Source organism: Rhincodon typus, chromosome 19, assembly GCF_021869965.1.
Source record: "Rhincodon typus isolate 14 chromosome 19, sRhiTyp1.1, whole genome shotgun sequence".
NCBI classification, from domain to species: domain Eukaryota; kingdom Metazoa; phylum Chordata; class Chondrichthyes; order Orectolobiformes; family Rhincodontidae; genus Rhincodon; species Rhincodon typus.
The window spans coordinates 15,109,650-15,131,068 of record NC_063350.1 but is presented as its reverse complement, the minus strand read 5'-3'; the positions used below and the strand labels follow the sequence as shown (position 1 = coordinate 15,131,068).

The following is a 21,419-nucleotide window of genomic DNA, read 5'->3' as shown; positions in this document are numbered from 1 at the left end:
GTTTAGGGTGCAGGCAGTCACTATCCATGCAGCGTGCCCCGTGATGCTGGGAGTTGTTAGGAGGAGATACTACCAGATATTCACTGATTTTCAGGTCAGGAGTTGTCACTGTCCAACCCCTCACCTCCAGAGAATAGCACACTGCATCTAAATGAGGTGAAAACAGGTAATAATCTGACATTAATACACGCAAATAGGCCTCCTGCCACTCACTAACAAGATTCTCATCTCACCATTAAAACCTCAGGTGTAAAAATTGGACTCTCTCAACATCAAGAATCTAATTTTTCTGACCTTTACCATATTTTAACAACTGACTCGCCTATTCCCAATGCCTGAACAGCATGGGTAAGTTCAGCTGCACCTTTCCTATATCTGACTTATAAGGATTCAATAATATTCAACAAGCTATACATGACAAGATAATCCTCAGTTGTAAACAAGCCAACTGTCCCCATTTATGGTAAGTGCTATCTCATTAAATATAGAATTGATAATAAGAGTCCACTTTCACTAAATTCTACCATCCCAACCTTAAACAACAATACATTATTTAATACTATAAATAGGTGTCACACAAAAATATATTTGCTATGTGTTATGGGATTATATTTACAAGACCTGAAAAGTATCTCATTTTGACAAGCAATTTTTTATAAGGTTACAGCCCCACCATGTGTTAAGCAAGTCACACTACATATTTAGCTGAGCTTTTAATTTAAAAAGTGATGACAGACTCCTGCCTTGAGTCACTGATGAAAACAGAGTCAAATAATATGCTTTTTCTGAACTCCACAGCACGTTGAATTTTAAATTTTAACAAATTTTAAAAGCAGCCCCTTAACATCAGCTGTGAAACAACAGATGTTCACTAAACTAATCCATAAACCTCACCTATTCATTTTCAGTATGAAACAATGGGCCATAATTTTCAATTCTGGGTTAGAAACAGGCTGTTGGTTCAATTTGGGGTTGGGATGATGGCATGGAAAGGAACATGGAGGATACAGGTGCATAACTGCACTCCTGTGCACCTCCAATTTCATACCCAATCTGTTTAAAAATCCAACAAATGTTTTTCACTTTGCATAGTGTGACAAGAAGTTGAAAATACCAGGAGAACACATCCAATTTTCTAGTGCTTACTGATGTGAGCACTAAAGCAATTTTCTTCCACGCTACCAGGTACTTGTAGATTCAAAGATACTAAAGAGGTTATAATAGAGATACAAGCCATTGATTTTTTTTTGCTATTTTTAATATAAACTTTGTACAAAGAAATGTGAAAAAATACTTCCATTATGCTAAAAGCAATTCTGTTTCACAAGTTAGGCTAGCAAGTCATGTTCTCAAAAAACAATGGTAATTTTACTATAGTGTCAATTTTTTTTTTAAACTTTTTATTTTAATAACATTTACCCATCAGGACTGGTTGAAAACTGTACAAACTGCTTATTTTATAAACCAGGATGAAAAATAAAAAACAAAAATATACACATCAGAAAAGCACTGGCATCATTCTGAACACAGAAAGGATTATCTCATATACACACAAACTCCTTGTGTTCAAATGTCATATGTAACCAAGAGCAAACAATTGCTAACATGTGGAGAAGAGGAAAATAAATGAGCAGCGAGATGTACCTCCCCATGTTGTACTCCTTCATTAGAAATGCCAAAACGTACCCCCCATTTCATGCTCATTACGTCACTGGGTTTCACAGACTCCTACATATAAATATTATATGCTGTGGTCCAACTACTAAAGGCTTTTTTGTTGCATGCTGTATACGTTCCCCAATTCACTACATTTTCAGAAACTAGAGTCTAGAATCTTCCATTAAGTCATATTAAAAGAAAATACAAAGGGGATGAAGCTTTAGAATTGACAAATTCTAAAAAAGATGAAAAGGCTTGTGGGACGTGATCATATTCTGAAGACTTCAGGTTGGATTCTTTGTCAATTTTTTTAATGCTAGGCAAGAATGTAGTGTCATGAAAGCTCTGTATGTTATGTACAAAGCAGATAAGCAATGTATGTATTCATTGGAGAGCGAGGGCAATATTCACACATTCTCCATGCAAAGTCTTGATCCATAATGCTGCCTTCTTCAAATGTCGTCCAACAAGATCTAGGGCATTCAGGTTCTGCGGGTTTGGACAGGCATTGTGGTCTGGGTGCACTGGACTTCTGGCTGCACAGCAACTGCACCAACTGCTGGAGTCACTACAACTGGCATTGTCTGTGGGTGGAAAAACAGCATTTGAATTTAATTGCAAATCTATTAATCCTCGACAAATAAACAGTGCATTGCTTACCTTTGCAAAATTCTAAAAGAAAAATTGTAATTCAGACCATTTGTGTGGCAACATCTGGAACATGTTTGATGCAGCTCATTGACCACCTGCAACGTGGGTGCCCATAACTCACCTGCTATTTCCCCAAATTTTCCACCCACTGTACAGAAATAGGGGACCACATTCTGTAACTGGGTCACTGAACATGTCCAATTCATCAGAAAGCGAAGGAGCACACCACAATCAAAGAAAACATTGGAATACAATTGTGAATCTGGTAACTACCAAACTAAACACATCACATTTATTCTGCCTGTTTCACATACAATAAAACCTGTTAGGTTACCCCTAAATTTGAAAGGTATCAGGACATAGCAGAGTTTACAGACTGTAGTCTGTGCTTCTTCACCTCCAGTTCCCCATGACAGGTTTAAAAACAGCTTAATCACCTTAGCATTAAGAAGCAAGTGTAATTTTTATTTTGACAAGGTTCAAGGATAAGCAGAATTCAGCAGGCAGAGCAATGTTGCCATATTCCCTTACCAAGATGAGACACTCCAAAATAATGATGGACATGGGCTAAAAGTTAAAAGACACTGATCATTTAATTAATTTGTGCTCATAACTGGCAGTTTTAAAATGTCAATCTTCTATTCCCAATTGTCCACAGCATAGCTGATCCGTTCTTAATATGGCTGCAGACAGTGGGAGGAGACCACAGCTCTTCTGCATTTGTCAGCCAGTTTCCAATGTGATTGCAGGAGGAACAACAATACTCAATATGATATAGTTGGCGGTAGGATGTGTCAAGTGCCAGATATTTATTATAAAGTGGTACAAAAACTGGGAGTATTTGTAAAGGTGATGCAAATAACCCCAACATTAGCTTTTTGTTAACAATGCTTTAAAAATTGGCAAAAAGGTGAAATTATGCTTCAGTATAAACTCACCCAACTTTGCTTGCTAGCCTCTGAATGGGAGTCCGTTTTCCTTCTCTGATATTAGAAACTGACAAAGCTCGGGGACTAGACTACCTTAGCAATTTAAAACCTTGAACAGTTCAGAAGGTGATTGCAACGATTGCAGATGTCTGACCTAGCGGTGGTGAGATGGGGACCTGGCTGTGATTTTCTCCTTTCAATGTGGAATTTGGAGAGGCACTCCCATTCCAACCAGTGTCACATTCAGGTAAGTGACTTGTATCTTGTTGCAGATGACACCTAGAACTGGTTTCCCAGAGGACAGTCAGGGCAAATCAACCTCGAGGAGAGGACTTCAGCAGGAATAATTCCCCTTATTTGCACATCAAAGAGTCCAATACTGCTTCAGATGCAAGTAAAAAAATCTTATATTGTTTCTTTCACAAATGATGGGCCACGATTATCCAAACTGAAGTATGCTTCCTGCCCACCATTTTGCATAGGAACAAAAAGACCAGAAAATGAGTGTTGCATGAGTCAATCTCTAAGCACATATCACACTGCCACCAATCACTAGAAATTCAAGGTACATAAGAAGATATGCCTTTTGTATACACTCCACCCTCTACAGCAGCATTCAAACCACCAGTATCACTATATAAACTCAGTGAACTCCTGTAAAGCCAAGACCCCACTTTCTTGTAGACTGGACACACATGGAAATCAGGACATCGGAATAAAATATCCATGAAAAAATTACAAAAATCTGAAGTCACTGAATTCTGAGCTTCCCCAAGCATCCTCTTTACTTTTCGTTTCTCCCTCTTTGTATTGCCCATGTTCCCCTTTCCACAGAATTGGGTTACCTGCTGTGATTCTGATGTTCCTCAGAAGAAAAGTAACTATGAGCATCTCCCTCTATCCTACAGAACATGAGTAAAACCGTACAAAGAGAAAAATATTTTTTCCCCTGCTATGCACAGAACTTCAAGTTAATTTCATCATCACTTCCATTTCTCAAATAATGACAAGAAACAAACATGACAGGAAAGTATTAGCTCACATTAGTAGCCAAAATGGCATATACGGTGGATGCAAGAAAGAGGAGTGGGATCACAGACTGCAAATGTGAATTACCTATAAGGTATCACTTCATAAACAAGAAAGGGACAAGAAGGATGAATGAGATTTTGCCAGTGGCAGAGAACAGACATCCACAGTAAATTGAGACTCATCCATAATGCAGCACCTTCACAGAGCACATGTTCCCCGTTAAGTATTATGGTTTCACAGCAGCCCTAAACATGCCATGCAAGCAGTACAAAAGTCAGCCTCTTCAAATTACAAAGTGTGAGGCCACATACAAAACTACATTTTTAAAAATTTGGTTGTGCACCAAGAGGTAATCCAACACTTCAAAAAGAGTTGTTTCACTTTGAACAATATATTCCACACAGAAAACAAAGCTAAAAACCTCACTGATCCCAAAAGAGCTGTGTAAAGAGGAACTGTTGAGTGTTACAATTGAGTTTTAATCCGTTCAGATTTCCAGCTTCTCCAATATTTTGTTCTTTCATTTCTTGTACTGCATGTACCAGAACTCAAGAAAATATACCTTTTTTGTTAAATTTAAAATTAATCCATCTATACTTGAATCACCAAAGTGATATTTTCCTATCAGAGATGAGGGCTATACATGTATGAACTGGTATATATGCCAAGAACTATGCTTTAGAACTAGTTGGCTTACCTGAAGATGAATTTCAACTTTGTGTTGGTAAACTGAATCCTCTGGATATTGTCTGCGCAGAAAGAGAGTTCTACAGTGACACCCAAACACTACTAATTAACAACAATAGGTGCAATGCCTCAGAGTCAAACGAAAGTGCACTCTTCAGCTACAAAATATTAAAATGGGAAAAGCAACAGCAGCTGAGTCACTCATTCCAGCAGAGCATGGCTTCTAATGGCCATGTTTCATGAGAGACAGACAGTATGGAAAAAATGGTAAAAATGTGCAGTAGAGTAGGTACAAGAACAATAGCCATCGTGACACAAACTCCACTGACAATTTCAGAACAGATTAACTCTACCTTTGTGCTTCTGTCATAATTAAGGGTTTCAATGTTTTTATTTAAAAGAGAGAGTGTCCTAGAGAAAGGGCAAGCAAAATAGTGTTCAATCAAATCACAGTTCTCAGAAACTGGCCACTTCTCACTTGAGTTTATTAGAATGAGCTTCAAATTAAGGTATGTAAGATTGAAAAGGAGATTGGCAAAGTAGACATCGAGTGGATGCTTCCCTTTGTGGGGCAATCTAGAGTGAGGGCCATAATTTTAGGATAAGCTGTGGCACATTTAAAACAGGCAGGAGGAGAAATTACTTCAGTCAAAAAGTCATGAATCTGTGGAATTCATTACCCCAGTGCGTGGTGGACACTGGAACATAATATATTTGAGGAAGAAATAGGTAGATTTTTAATTAGAAATGGATTAAAGAGGTATGACTATTTTAAATGGCAGAACAGGCTTGAGGGGCTCAATTTATTTTATATTCTTATTTTCTTTGGTATTGGAAGGTGACAATCTCATAAGCACAACATTAATGTTACAAAAGACGCATTTGTAGTGATCACAATTAACATTTGGTGAGCAATGTTTTAAACGGTTCCCACCTACTTTTTAAACATTGTATTTTACTTCTAATTAATTTAGGAGTGAGAACAACTGTACTCCAACCATGTGCAGCATTCTCCAATAGTCTGTAAAGTAGCTTATTGGTACGACAGGACACATGGTTTGTGAGGAACAGTTAGCATGTTTAAATCTGCCTTACAGAAGTCAGAGAGGATCTGCATCAGCTGATCATTCACAACTGATGGAATAGTGTCTAGATAGCTATTGAAGTTTTAGTGAATTATTCCAAGATGCAACGAAGTTGTGCCCAAACAAAAGAAAACTGAGGCCATTACAATTTAAGTATCACTGCCCAGTCTAACAGACAGTTTGAAGTTACACTTCAGCCAATGAGGCATGTACAAAACATTTCATAGTTTTAAATAGGTAATATTTTGTTTTACTCTCCATTTGTCAACATCTGTTTAGTTGGTAAACTGCTGTACTTTCAATTATGGGTTGAGTTGTTAGAATGTGGATAGCTGTCTCTGACTAGACCTTAACCAGTTGAATAGGCTGGTGCCAATCACTGTGACAGTGGTTTATAGAGACATTCAAATGCAATATTTTACGAATATTGTCAGTATAATCTTAGGAATAATATTTTGCTTTTAGTTAGGATAATTTTATATAGGATAAAATGCAATAATTCAACAAACTGTAGTTTTCTTCCATTTGGACTGCTAGAAACTCTCTGTAAAAAAGCTTTTAACAAGTTCACGTGAATATTAATTCAGTTGTTCCCTTTTGATAAAATCAACCATTTTGCTTCCTTCTTTTACTATTCATTTCCCCTCAATTGTACAATAGCAACATAATTAGGCTCTTGGATCAGATATTCATACCATTTTCTCAGCAATAATTGTTAGTTTCTAAATAACAATGAAACTGAGTAATTTTCTTCAAAATCTGCAGGTCTTCATGCCTGTCATGTCATTTTGAGATAACCTTAGTCCGTTTTCGTTTTAGACTTCAGAACCCACAGCAGAATTGGGCTACAAAGTTATTATTTTGTTTGAAATTTTATATATCACCAGTAAATCTCTTGTGGCCCAGCTCAGGGTTAGTTGCAGGCAATAGTGTGGGAGTTGATTATAACTCATCACTGGATTATAAAATCAGCTCCTCTGCTAAAATCAAGGGAAAGGAAGATGGGGCACTTTCTATAACACGTTGCTAACTCACCACACCAGTTTTAAACTTCAGTGTTATGTTAAAAATTACTCCTCTATGGTTTCTTAAACAAAGTTTATCATAAAGTGGATCTGGGTGACTCAAAAAGGTCTGTGGAACTTAAAAACGGCAGTTTTATGGCCTGAATTTGAAGTGGTAATCCCCGATCAAAACTCACTCTGATTAAACTAAAAGAATCAGGCATTTCCACTTGATGATACCAAGAAACAGACAGGACAAGAAAGAAAATATGGACCATGCTGCTCCATCCATTTTTGTTTCTATCTTTATGTTTGAAGAACTCAGGATTGAAGAGGAGAAAGAGAAATCGATGATGCAGTAGGTTAAAGCATTGTCCTTTTGCTTCTGAAACCTAGGTGTAATCAAAATCAGACTGTTATAATAAAATAACTTTTACTTTTTTTCTTTCTGCTGCAAGAGCCCTACTATCCAAAGTTACTCCGATTTTGGTGTCAGTGGCAACCAAATAGTGTCCAATGTTCACAATGCCTACAGACTATCACTGAGTTTTTGTATAGCAGTATATGGTAATTGGAGAACCATTCCAGTCTAGGACCCTCTACAATGCATCTGTGTGCAGGGCAAACAAAAGTGTCTTTTCCTTACTGATTAAGCTGCGTCTAAATCAGACAGAGCAGCTTTAAGTATTTCATTCAATTTAAAAATCACATACAGAAAGTGAAATGAGAGAGAGAAAAAGAAAACTACAATTAAGATAAAGTGATGGAGAAGTACAGACCAACAACTTGTATTTATAAGAAATCTTTTAACATTTTAAAACACCCAAGCATGCTTCAAAGGAGTATCAAAGCAAAACCAACCCCAAGTCATACACAGTGATGTTGATGCAAAAGATGGTCAAAGCAGTAGCATGTAACGAATACTTTGAAGGAGAGAGGGGAACAGACTTGACAAAGTTTTGGAACATTTAGGAAGAAAACAAAAAAAAAATTACTTTTTGCTTAACATATAACTGAAGTATAATTACAGAAGGTTGCAACTTTATGCTTGTACAGATAACTTTAGTGCGAGTAGGACTCATTCATCATACACAAATGCACGCTTTAACTTTTCCAGCAGATTTAGGGCACACTTTGCCAGCCCCACAACTTCACGATCCTTGTGCGTTTTAATGCTGAGTCTATCATGAGTTATGGTGAAGTGAGTTTTGTAGAAAAACCACAGTGGAATTGGGCTAGAAGTTACCATTTTGCCACTTAACTAGGAGGTATCCAGTCACTGAAATCTGTTCAAAAACAAAATCAGAAATTGCTGGAAAAACTCAGCAGATCAGGCAGCATCTTTGGAGAGAAAGCAGAGTTAATGTTTTGGGTCTCAAAGAAGGGTCCCTGGACCCAAAACATCTACTTTGTCTCCACAGATGCTGCCTGATTTGCTGAGTTTTTCCAGCAATTTCTGAGTTTGTTTCTGATTTCTAGCATTCGCAGTTCTTTGTTCATTGAAATTTGTTGTCCAATTCATTCTATAAAAGCAATGAGCATTGATAGTATCACTGTTATCAAACGCATACCATTAATTTAAAATAGGCTCAAACTGGCACAGAGAAGCAAAATGATTGTGGGAAAATAGGAAAGAATCCTATTAGTGCAGTGCAGGATTTTTAATTGAAAAATTGGAGGAAATTAGCATTGCAGGTAGAGGATGGGGCATTTAAACCCACATCTAGATCCTGGTTTACTTAACACTGCCACCGGATAATAAGTGTTCCATTCCCCAAGACATAATTCCTTACCTAGTGCAATTATTTTTAAAAACCATATAAAAGGATATGCATATCTTGTGAAGAATGACTTATAACACGAAGAACAAACAGCTTGCTCAAAAGAACACAAGTACAAATCAGTCCATTTGCCTCCTGAAATGCCCTCTTACTTCATTAGCAAGCTCCAGTCTCCACCCTGAGAAGATGATTGAAACCAGAAACATGCCAGTTGGAGAGTATTCACATTGCTATGCACATTAACTGTTTTATACTGGCTAGTTGAAACCTTGTAAGTGGCTCAGCTAGTTAGGACAACACATTCTACTGCAGGAGCATGTACGAGCATCAACCAGGGACGTGAAGGCAGGATTAGGCTCAGCTGAGAAGTCCATGCGAATACAACCTTTTAGTTTGTTGACTTTCACTGCAGAGGCTTAGAGAGGAACAACGAGCACATAACATGTTGCAGAGAGTCTGGTATTTGAGTAAACATATTGCAGCAAGGCTATAACTCCTTCAAGGCAGAGGAAAAGAATAAAAAAAATTGCAAAAGGAAAAGAACACATACGTAATATCCAAGAGAAATCTAGCCATGACTAAATATATAATATCAGAATTAAGCTCCTTTCTAAATTAATACTTCAAAAGACCTATATGCTGATTAAGTAATTTGGCCTTTGCCCAACATAAACTGGAGTTAAATGAAGATTTGTATCAAGTTTCTATAGGTTGATCCTTGAAAGGGAGGATTAGAAGTCTCACTATCTTGTTCAACAAGTAAACAAGAAGCTGGTTATCTTACATACAACTGCAGTTTCCCATCTAAATTCCCATCAATTTAGAACCAGTTAATCTTGTAACATTGGTTTCTATTTGAATCTATATAACAGAAAAAGATCGTGATCTATGAAAGGCATTCAAAATAACAGTGTAACCGTGCAAAACGCAACAAGATGATCAGAAATATCTGACACTGAAGAGTAAACCTAGTTGTGAAGCATTTTCAAATATTTAGAGTTCATATCTTTAGCTATCCTCTGGCAAGAAGTTGAAACGAAGCAGCATTGCAGCATGTGATGAATTCTGAATCGGGCTTCGCGGCACATTTGTACTTTTAATTGATGTTTTGACAGTTACAAATAGTTGTTGATTTACTTAACTGAGCTGGGAATAGCTCTGTAAATGAAAAAGATATTCAAAGAATACAATGACTAGAATAAGCCTGGAGTGTACGAAACAAAGTTTCATTGACTAAAGGTAACCAGCCAATACTTACATTTTCCTTGCTTTTATCTGTGCCTGGCTCCTTGTCATTTTGGCTGGCTTTGCTCTCCGATGGTGATTGCTGGACTGTGGGGGCTTGCTGTGCATTCTTACTTAATGCATCAGAATTCACTTCTGATTCAGTTTCCTGCTGAGTTGCAGTGGCTACAATTAAAAGATAAAACTGTTGAAATCAAATTGTTGTACTTAATGGCAATCCTTGAAAAATGCCAACTGTCTTATTTAGGATTTACTCTCTCTGACTGAAATTTATTCTGGACATTAATAGTGAAGAGTGGAGACAAAAAACAGAAATTGCTGGAAAAACTCAGCAGGTCTGGTAGCATCTGCGAAGAGAAATCAGAGTTAACATTTCAGGTTCGGTGACCCTTCCGCAGCCCTCAGAGTGAAGACAGTCAGGTATTTGTTTCATAATGGGTCAAATCTACTAGATGTTTGATTAATGTCTAGTGTTCCTCATATTCAGGGCTTACAATCAACACAATCTTCCCTGCCCACAGCTTCAAGGATAAGGTGACATTACCGTAAAGGCAAATCAAAAGAAATAAAGCATCCAATACTTTCCTTTTTAAGATCACTGTTCCTGCAATATTGTGACTCAAGTTCACAATTCTAGTCTTTATTCAAAAAAAAGATAAAGGGTTGCAATTTTGTTTTAAACAAAAGGAAAAGCTTTTCAGACTTGTTTTGTGAAAAGGTGTTTATTTCCATTTACGTTCTGTATTAAAATTATATAATTCAAGGTGAAAACAACGTCCAGGCTAGAAAGCTCAAGTCTGTCTCTAAGTTATGATACTACGTACCTGACTGAGTGCAAGACTTCATGTGCTCTGGCCAGTGTGCCTGTTGGCAAGGATAGTCACAGTAACTGGTGTTCCAGCAACAGTAGAAGATGGCCTCCTTCCTGCAATTTGCACACCACTGCTTCTTCTTAGTTTCATCAACAGCCTGCTGCTTCTCTGCCTCCATCTGCTTCTTCATCTCTGTGATCGTGCGATCCTTTTCCTGCTCAAGACTCTGTCGCATCTCCGCCATTGTTAACTCTAAGACACATAAGCAGATACTGTTTTCAGAAAATGATCACAGCTCATATGCAAACAAACAATGTGTGAAAAGAGGATAGTTCTTTTTAAACTAACGAAGATTTACAGAGAGAGATAGCAACGCATCTAAATGGTATCTCAATTCTCCATCATTCAGCTCTTGTACTTTCAAGCCGAGTAAAACTTCTGTGCACAATCAGGTCATCAAAACCAAAACTGCACCAGTCACAGACCCCTATCCAACTTCTATTTGTGGACTAAAGGAGCTTCTGTACCAATTCTGCTCCTGCATACACACCGAGTAAAATACAGGAATACACCAGAAAACATGCAGGTGCTTCAGTTTATATCTGGGAAGCTCCCTAAGTTCCAACCATAAAATGTTTAACGGCTGCAATATAATGGAGCAACCTGTTTAAAATTTACTCCAAAACAACTGATTACATTTACATTCCAGTCTTTTATGATATGACCTTAAAGAGTTGGTGGATCAAGAACTTGGGAACTCATTTATAACAATATCAAACTTATCCAGAAGTACATTTGAAATCCTTTGTACAAATTTGATCCACAGATCTTAAAACAACATAAGCAATTGGAAGTAATCCAGCCTTACAAGACTGCAGTTATTATTCCCAGTCCACTTGGTGCAATGATTCATGAAACAAATGGCAACCACCTATCTAAAGATGAGGCAAGGAAAAAGGTGTAGCATATTGAAAATCTATACATGCTGCAAAGTAATTGAATGAATATTTACACAGATTCTCTGCAAAAATGTTACTAACGTCAATGTCTTTTATATAAAAACTGCAGAGGCTAGGTACTTCCCAAAAGAGAAGAAAGCCAAGTCTTACTCCTCCCTCGCACCTTCCGGCAGCTAGGTTCAGAATGACACTGACAGATGCAAGAGTAGCTATCTACCAGGGTCTCTCTTCAACAAGGATGGTGCATAATGCAAAAAACCTAAGCAAACAGTAAAGAAGAAGACACAAAAGGTTTGCAACTGGGAAATGGAAACCAGACAGCTGATTCACGGCACCAATTCTGAGGCTGAGCAAAAAGTTGAAAATCGACACAAATATCTTTACAAGGGGAATATCTGGTTTTAAAAGAAAAAGCCAAATATCAAAAGGGCCCATAATTTGCTAGCCAATCTCATGTGTAACATTAGAAAAAGACATTGAGTCTCAGGGTGTCATAGAATCATAGCATCCCCAGAGAGTGGAAAGAGGTCATTCAGCCCATCGAGTCTGCACAGACCCTCTGAAGAGGATCCCTTCCAGAACCTGACCCCAAATTATCCCTGTGACCCCACATTTACCATGGCTAATCCACCTAGTCTACACAGCTCTTGACACCACAGGGCAATTTAGTATGGCTAATCCACTTAACCTGTACATTTTTGGACTGTGGGAGGAAACCAGACTACCCAGAGAAAACCCATGCAGACATAGGGAGAACATGCAAACTCTACACAGTCAGTCACCCAAGGCTGGAATTGAACCCAGATCCCTGGTGCTGTGAGGCAGCAATGCTAACCACTCCATGCCACCCTTGAGGGACAAAAACAGCCAGCTCATTTTGGTTTCCTAATTTGATAGTTCGGTTAATAATAGGTTTGTGCAAACCCCTGATCCTAAGAACTAGAAACAGGAGTAGGCCATTCAGCCCCTCAAATCTGCTCCACCATTCAACAGGATCATGGCTGATCTGACACTCCTCACACCCACTTTCCTGCCATTTCCCTATAACCCACAATTCCCTGACAAATCAACAATTTATCTCAGCCTTAAAGAAACAAAAAGCATCTGCTCCCACAGGTCTTTGTGGCAAGAAGTTCCAAAGACTCTCAACCCTCAGAAGAAATCCTCCTCATCCCAGTCTTACTTTATTAGCCCGATAAGGCATCAAAGTATGACACAGAGTAGGTATAAGAAAATAATAATTTTTCAACAGAGAGAAAATACAGTAGGCAGCATAAAAGTAATGCGTAACATTTACCAAGATTATGTTTCATCTCAGCTAGCTCTTGCTGATGTAACCATTGCAGTTTATCAATTTCAATTTTCATTCGTCGAATCTGCCAAATAAAATAAACAGTCAATTCAGATCAGTGAGGTGATGACAGTAGATAAGATTCCACAGATAGACTCCAATTTGGACACAAGTGACTAACCTCTGCTATCGTGCTTCCAGAATTATTTCTGGAAAGATCATTGTAGATTTCAGTCATTGTTCCCTTTATTGCTTCCATCATCTAGAAAGTAAGAGTCATATGGATTATAATAAAAACTAGATTGAGTTGTACTATCTTCTATAGTCACATTATTTGATACTGTAATACATGAAATTCTGTCTGATCTCAAAATTAAAGAATTGTTTATTCTCTCCAACTGTAATTCAGAACTTACAACTAATACCTTCCCTACCTTCCGAATAGCTGAACATTATCTAATATTTACAATTTACAACAGGCATTCTTGTGCGCAGCTGCCAGAAACATGACGCAAGAAAGTTCTGAGGATGAACAAGAGTTTCAGGAAGGAATTCTTCCTTCTCTTGTAAGGACTAATGCTTACCATTTCACTTTGTTCCGCTAACTCTGCTCAAGTGAATAATTAACTCAATGTTGAGCTCTCAGGAACATGAAGCAGTGTGTTCAGGACAGTGATCATTTGCAAAGGTTTGTTAAATGCACTGATCTATGATATGACTGACATCAAAAATCCAACAGCACACCTCAACTCTTCAGAGGCAATTTGGCCACTGAACCTACAATGAATGACCATTCATTACAATAGCTTTCATGCAGTCTCTCAACTTAAATCAACTTATTGTTAAATGATCAATTCTGTTATACTGATGACAGGTACAGAATAAGGCATGTTTAATTTTGCTTTGGCATCTGTCTCAGCATCTGTCCATCTCAGGAGACAATGGATCGTGCCTGGGATGTGTCATTTCTGGATTAAGAATCTGCTTACGGTCTACTGATGCATTTTTTCATCTGGGACAGTCCTTTGCTCACTATCTGGTCACTTCTTTTGTTCTTTTCTCATCTCCAGCACTCTAGTCAGTAGTGGGGATTTCCGAATTCTGATCCCACTAAATTTAAGGTCATGCTTGATAACATCTTTGTATTGCAGATGCGGTGATCTGTTGGTTTCATGTTGATAGCAAGCTTACCATAGAGTTTACCCTGGAGGTTGCGCCTGTCATCCATTCTGCTCACATGACCAAACCAATAGAGTCACCACTAACTCAAGAGGTTAAACATCCTGGTGATCCCTGGTGACTGAGGTTCGCCTAAGTTCAGCATTCTATCTTGCTAGGAGATGCTGATATTTTTCTAAGGCAGTCGAGGTGGTACAGCATCTTTTCTTGACTTGTACATGTTTCCCGAATATAAAAAGGAGGTTGCTGAGAACACAAGCCTTGCACATACATAGCTTTGTTTTTTTAGCCACAGTTTACTGCTCAACTTCAACAAGACAGCTCCAGCACAGCAATCCTGACACATATTTCAAAATCACGAATAGCTTCCTGATAACTGTTGATCCAAGGTATGCAAAACTGTTGATGACTTCCACAGTAAGGCTGTTAATGTTAATGGAAGGTAGAGCCTCTAAGCCCTGACCCAAAATCTTGGTCTTCCTGAGAGATTTGACAGTCCAAACTCCTTGCAGGCCTGAGAGATTTGATGTACCACTGTTGCAAGTAAAGTTCACTACGGGATGCCATTACAGCTTGATCACAGACTAGGACTTTGGAGCACTTCAGTCTTGGCATGCAGTCCTGCCAAGTTTAACAGCTTGCCTCCAGTTCTGGCATCCAGGGACACACATTCATTTACGTTGTCGAAAGCATTCATTAGCACCATTGAAAAAAAATACACCAAACAGAGCTGCTGCCAGGATACAGCCCTATTTTACTCCAAGTATTTTCAAAGCCTCTTTTGATGCTTCACTGTAACTGACAAAACTGTGCATTTTCTTGTGCAAAAAAAATGCCCAAATTCAGGCAGCAGCCTATTTTTCACTGCAATTTAAAGAGCCCGCCTCTGCCAGCAAGCTCTAAAGCCTTGGTGAGGTCTGTGAAGGAAATGTAGAGAGGGCCACATTAACCATCAACCTGCAATCTCTGAAGATGCACTAGGATTATAGTCTGGTCAGTGCAATGAAAGCAAAGAACTTCCCTGCAATACTTAATTAGGATATGCCTCACTAATTCTTGCAGTCAATGTGATCTCCTTGGTTTTTGTACAAGGTGATTATGTTTGCATTGCACATGTCTTTAGAAATATCATTCCTTCCTTATGGTGATTCTACAGCAGGAGCTGTTTTTCCACTTCTGATAGTTTAAGATAGAATGTTATTGTTTTCTGGGGCATTACCACTGGCAAGATAGTCAGTGGCCATATTGACTTCTACAGTGGGAAGTTCACTGTCCAGCTCCTTCTACAGCATATTATGTGTATGTGGTGCAAGAAAGATCTTACCACTTACTTGTTGCAATCAATTGTTCAAGAAAAAGTTAACCATTTGTCCTGTGACCTATTAAACCTGGTTATTTCAGGTACAAAGTCATATTTCAGATTATATGGAACAACTTGACTGTGCAAGGGGACTTTCACCTTGAGCATGAGAAAACGTATTTGAAATAGACATGAAACATAAAAGACTACAGGTTTGAGCATTTACAACTCAAAATACTACATAAATTACAGCCATAAAATGCATGTTTTCTTTATCAGTTCATTGTGTGGATCAATGATTCATACACAGGATTAGATGGAATGATGTTCAATCTTCCAGACAATACTGAAATAGGAAAACCAAAAGCAGCAACACACAGTGTTGATAATATGGTGAATTGGGCACAACCATGGCAAAGCAATTCACTGTCAGTAAATGCAAATGTTGCTTTTATTACCAAAATATACCAATTACATATTGATGGTAAGAAACTAAGTGATGTGGAACATCAGATGGACTTAGAGGCTTAGGTTCAGCGAACATTAAAAAGCAGCAGCTCCCTTGAGGAAGGCCATAAAATTACTAACACAGGACAGGTTTTTATGGAATGAAATACATAATGCAGAGGTCAAGATGTAACAGTGACTCTTTAAACCCTGAACAAAGTCATAATTGGAGCACTGTGTGAAATTTTGGGCTCCACAAAACAGGAAGAATGCTGATGCAATAGACACTAAACTGCATTTTCAAAGACTTGCCTACTGTATGAGGAAGGACAAATATGAAGACAGGCATGATAAAATTCAGGCTTTTCAGGTGACCCTGAGCAAATTCTACTTGTCTGTGCCAGTTTGGAACAAAGAAAAATCAAGATTACACAGAAATGTTTAAAATGAAGAAGGGTTGGGAGATAATGTTTTCAAGATTGGGGATCAAAGAACTATAAGACATAAATACAGTGGAAGATGTATACAAAAAGCTGGGGAAACTATTTGCTTCTCTTCCCTCCTCCCACCCAATGACTGACAAAAGATTCTGAGCCTGAGAAATGCACTGAAGTTAGTGACTGAAACAAATCATATCCAACGTTTAAGAGATGGTTGAAGGAAAGGGAAATAAAATGATTTTGAAAGGGAACAATTACATTGCACTAGAACTACTAGCCACATGGGATACAGACGAACATGAATTGATTGGGCATATGAACAAGGAACAAAAGTAGGCCACTCGGCTCTGTTATTCAAAGTAGATCATGGTTGATCCCCCGATTTTAACCTCAGCTCTACATTCCTGCAGACACTTGACAATTTTTCATTACCTTGGTAATCAAGAATCTAGCTACCTCTAAATATTTGAAAGCAAAGATTCTGCATCCACTGTTTGAGGAAGGGAATTCCAAAGTCCCTCAACACTCAAAAAGAAATGTTTCGTCATATGTATTTTAAACTATGACTCCTAGTTTTAGATTCTTGAACAACAGGAAGTATCCTTTCAATACCCACCTGGTCAAGTCTTTTCAGGATCTTATGTTTCATTTAAGTCATCTTGGAATATTCTCAACTTGAGAGGTTACAGGCCTGGATTGCCTTATGAGCATTGTCTAGCTGTCTAGTCTATCTGCTTTATTAGTCTAATAAATCTGCTCTGAACTGCTTCCAACACATTAACAACCTCCGTAAGTACTGTGACCAGTTCTGTACGTAGTATGTAGTCCAAATGAGCTGCATCCATGGTGCAATGTCTATGTAACAGTCATGTGATAAAACTATTCAATAAAAAGACAAACAGCAGACATACCTTGTTTGTATACTTTGTAAGGTCAGCAGCGACATCAGCAGATGGAGTAACAATCGGCAAATCAGTACTGTAGACTGAACTGGAAGCTGTGCTCACCACTGCTGAACTGCTGCCTGCCACAGGTGTAGATGAACTGCTTGTAACCAAAGTAATAGAAGATGTTGAAGTTGCTAGGGTTGCCTCTTTCTGCTGCACAGCTGCAATTCAAAAGTTAATGTCAGCATGAGACTTCAGTCACTGTGCTCTAACTTGGTGTATTCTTACAGAACAAAGTTAAAGAATTCGAACATTTGAACACCTAACTTGGCACTTCGCTGCCATTTCAGATGCCACAAGAGGGCCCTGGTGGTGTTGTAGAACAGGCAGACTTAGATGTTCAGGTGTACAATTCTTTGAAACTTGCACCACATATGGACAGGGTGGTTAAGGCGACGTTTGGCATGCTTGTCTTCGTTACTCAGATCTTTGATTACAGAAGTTGGGACGTCGTGTTGAGGTTGTACAGGACATTAGTGAGGCCTCTTCTGGAGTAACGTGTACAGTTATGATTGTCCTGCTGTATGAAGGATACCATTAAATTGGAGCGGATTCAGAAAGGATTTACCAGGATGTTGACAGGAATGGAGGGAGAGTTATAAGGACAGGCTAGATGGGGGGACATTTTTCACTGGACAGTTGGAGGTTGAGGCTATATAAGCCTTATAAAAGGGTTTTAAAATGAGGGGCGTGGATAAGGTGAATAGCAAAGGTATTTTTCCCTCAGGTGTGGAAGTTCAAAACTAGGGAGACATATTTTTTAAGGTGAGAGAAGAAAGATTTAAAATGGACATGAGGGGCAGCTTTTTTTCTTTTATAAACACAGTGTGGTTCATATGTGGAATGAACTGCCAGAGGAAGTGGCTGATGAGGTACGGTTACAACATTTAAAAGACATTTGGATAAGTACATGAATAGGAAAGATTCGGAGGGATACAGGCAAAACACAGGCAGGTGGGCCTAGTTTATTTTGAAAACATGGTCAGCATGGACTAGTTGGACCGAAGGGTCTGTTTCCATGCTTAAAGACTCTGACTCTTTTACAGCATGGAAAATAATAGAGGGCTGTCAGTCCCGTGATGAGAAGGGAGACGGGCAGTCGTCATCGTGCTGCCTTGTATATTGTCAGCTGCCCCAGTCTTATGAGGTCATAGTTTTTAAATGAAACAGTGGGGTATAGTGCAACTCCAAAATCATCGGAAAAGCCTTTATGAGCTTAGCTCCCATTGCTGATACTTTCTGGTTCCTTAATACGGCACTGCTTTACTGCCTGAACTGGGTCAACATGACTTCTCTAATACAAAACCAAAATGTTTAAGATGATTTTCAAATAGCAACAAATTTACCAACATAATACAAAGTTGGATGTTTTCCTAGAATTAGAGATAAATACTCAAAATATTTATACCTTTCACAGCCAACCTTGTCTGGTACCGTGTCCCTGTGGTTTGAGACTGCTGCTGCGGCGCTTGTACTTGTTGCTGCTGTCTTTGTACCTTCTGCATGTGCCATTTCTGTGAGGAAGTCTGAAACTTTGTCGAGGGATTCCACACCACTGCACGCTGAACAGCTGGAACAGTCTCCTTTGGCAACAGAGGCCGTTGTTTTTTAACCGGACTATTGCTAACAGGAACAGCTGGAACTGTGGCAGTAGGCACAACACTGGCAGTCGTTGTAATACTGGTTGAAGAGGTCTGGCTTGGGAGACTGGCTACTGAAGAAGCAGCCTCACCTTTCGGTTGACTGGCCACAGCTGAAGTGGGCGATGCTTTACCTATATACATAATTAGGAATATTATATTTTCCCTTTAACTGTTGAACAGGGTAATCAGCAGTTTGATGCACACATCTCTGATTATCTATGATCAAGTTCTCTAGTTAGCACTATGTTTTCTTCAAGATAGTGACCCCCTCCCCAGAAAACACTACCAACCAGTTTACAGTGAAACTATGTGCTTCTCAAAACTCTGGTTTCAATCTTTCCTGAGTCAACAAAGTTTTAAATCCAGTTTCAAGTCACAGCTACTTGTAGCTTGACTGGGGCCAAAACAAGACTGCCAATAAAGCCTTAGGTTTCTGCGTTTTGAAGCAAACAAGTGCTTTCGCTCAGCCAAAAAATGAACATTTAAAAACAAAAGTGTAAAACTAGATTTCTGACAATAAATCATTTTAACTGAAAAGTGGAAAATACTTCAAATGAGATACATCCTTCCACAACTTGCTGTACTCCTTCATTTCAATGCATTATATCATAGTAGCAAAATCTACACCAAAATGTTTAATATCTGATTCAGCCAATCTGAAGTTTCCACCATGATCCCACTTTTCAGAGAGTCTGCATATACGTCATTACTGAGCAGTTTACAATTAAAACAAACTCCAAATCCCAATATATTGCCAGTTTGTTAATTATAATTAGGCAATGCAATTGCTTCTTTTGCATGTTAAGGTCCTTCATTCTCATGTTAAACAATTCTATAAATACAAGGCATTGATTTTCCGATTTAGTAATTTTGATCAGGTCCTGTCCTACGCATCTGGTGTCACAGAATATCCAAAATCCAACTTTTAGAGAAAGGACCCATCATCACTTGACACCCACCAGGTATAACAAAGTGATACATCATTAAAGAAAACAAATGTCTAAAATACATACTTTCTGTATTTGATGCAGATGGTGATTCCTTCAATGCCGGTGTTGGAGTTTGATCCTTTTTGCTCTTCTCCCCTTTTTTGCCTTCTCGAACAGCCTCTTTACTTTCATCTCCCAGGTCTATAACCAGTTCATTCTCAGAATCAGAATCAGAGTCGAGTCCCAAGTGTACTGTTGGAGAGTCAGTCTCATCTTTATTCCCTAGTTTCTCCTTTGCTGCCTGATGCAGACTTTTCATTTTCTCAACAAGTTCTTTGTCAGGGTCCCCATTTGTCTTTTCCTGCCCAGTGGTTTCATTTTTACCCATAGCCGAACTTGGACTTGTCTCTTGCTTTACTTCATCATGAGCCATTACCTGCTTTGGCTTCTTTTTCACAAAAGGGGAATCTTTCTCACTCCTGACACCTTCCTTTTCCTCTCCTTCCTCTTGCCCATTGTTTAGTTTCAGCCCTTCATCACTGGCATATTCACTATCAGTGGTGTCTGATTTTTCCGAATCCTCAGAATCACTGTGTTCAGGTCCTCCATCAACATCTTCAGCAATTTCATTTATTCCTTGGAATAAAAACATATTCAATTTTCAGACAGTTCTATTTTCATTCCACATCTGGAATAATGTCAATTGAGTCACAAAACAAATACCTACAAACCTCAAACACTGAGTAGAAACACTATAGACTGGATAAATATCCCTGCACAAGAGGACATTTCCATGATTAGTGCCATTGTGCATTCTTGTAATGTACAACAGTAAGCAGGCAATGTGTCAAAACTAGTCACTGGACCACAGTGGCATCTGGTGTACAACAAAAACAGATAACTTTTCTCTGCATTTGGTAATGTTCTTAAAGAGTAATGTATTTTAAGTATTGCCAACAGAATTTATTTCACTTCAAAAATCTGCAAAGGAGGGTGCAAGAAATAAAGGAAAGAAATCCAAAGATCTAAATCAGATGTTTAAGTGGCATAAAACTTTAAGGATTTATAATAGTATCCAAGAACTGAATATCAGACTACCCCTACACTACGCCCGGCTAAAATCCCACTAACCTTTCTGCTTTTGGTTAACCTCAATTCATCGCAAACATCGTGAAAAAGTCTTTATTTTATTCTAGTTTTATCCCATTGGTGACTTTCAGCGCAGAACCAATGTTGATTACTAATGGAATTTTAATTATAACATCTTGATGCAAATCTCTACCACTGGTTACTGCTTAAAATTACCACGCAGTAACAAACAAAATTTTATAATCAATATATTCTAACATGGATGTGTGTGTGTGTGTGTGTGTGTGTGTGTGTGTGTGTGTGTGTGTGT

At 38.4% G+C, this 21,419-nt stretch overlaps 1 protein-coding gene across 1 annotated transcript in view; it reads right to left on the bottom strand.

Annotated features, from left to right (window-relative positions):
- Window positions 1-1,236: 1,236 nt before the first annotated feature.
- LOC125485500 (protein kinase C-binding protein 1-like) overlaps window positions 1,237-21,419 on the bottom strand; it is a 25,638-nt gene continuing 5,455 nt past the window's right edge. Inside the window, exons 4-11 of the mRNA XM_048608544.1 lie at window positions 20,105-20,656; window positions 18,857-19,222; window positions 17,413-17,609; window positions 13,317-13,397; window positions 13,142-13,220; window positions 10,898-11,137; window positions 10,087-10,238; window positions 1,237-2,243 (exon numbers count right to left, since the gene is read on the bottom strand). Coding sequence (XP_048464501.1) covers window positions 2,142-2,243; window positions 10,087-10,238; window positions 10,898-11,137; window positions 13,142-13,220; window positions 13,317-13,397; window positions 17,413-17,609; window positions 18,857-19,222; window positions 20,105-20,656 — 1,769 coding nt within the window. The 3' untranslated portion in view covers window positions 1,237-2,141. The remainder of the gene's footprint in view (window positions 2,244-10,086; window positions 10,239-10,897; window positions 11,138-13,141; window positions 13,221-13,316; window positions 13,398-17,412; window positions 17,610-18,856; window positions 19,223-20,104; window positions 20,657-21,419) is intronic.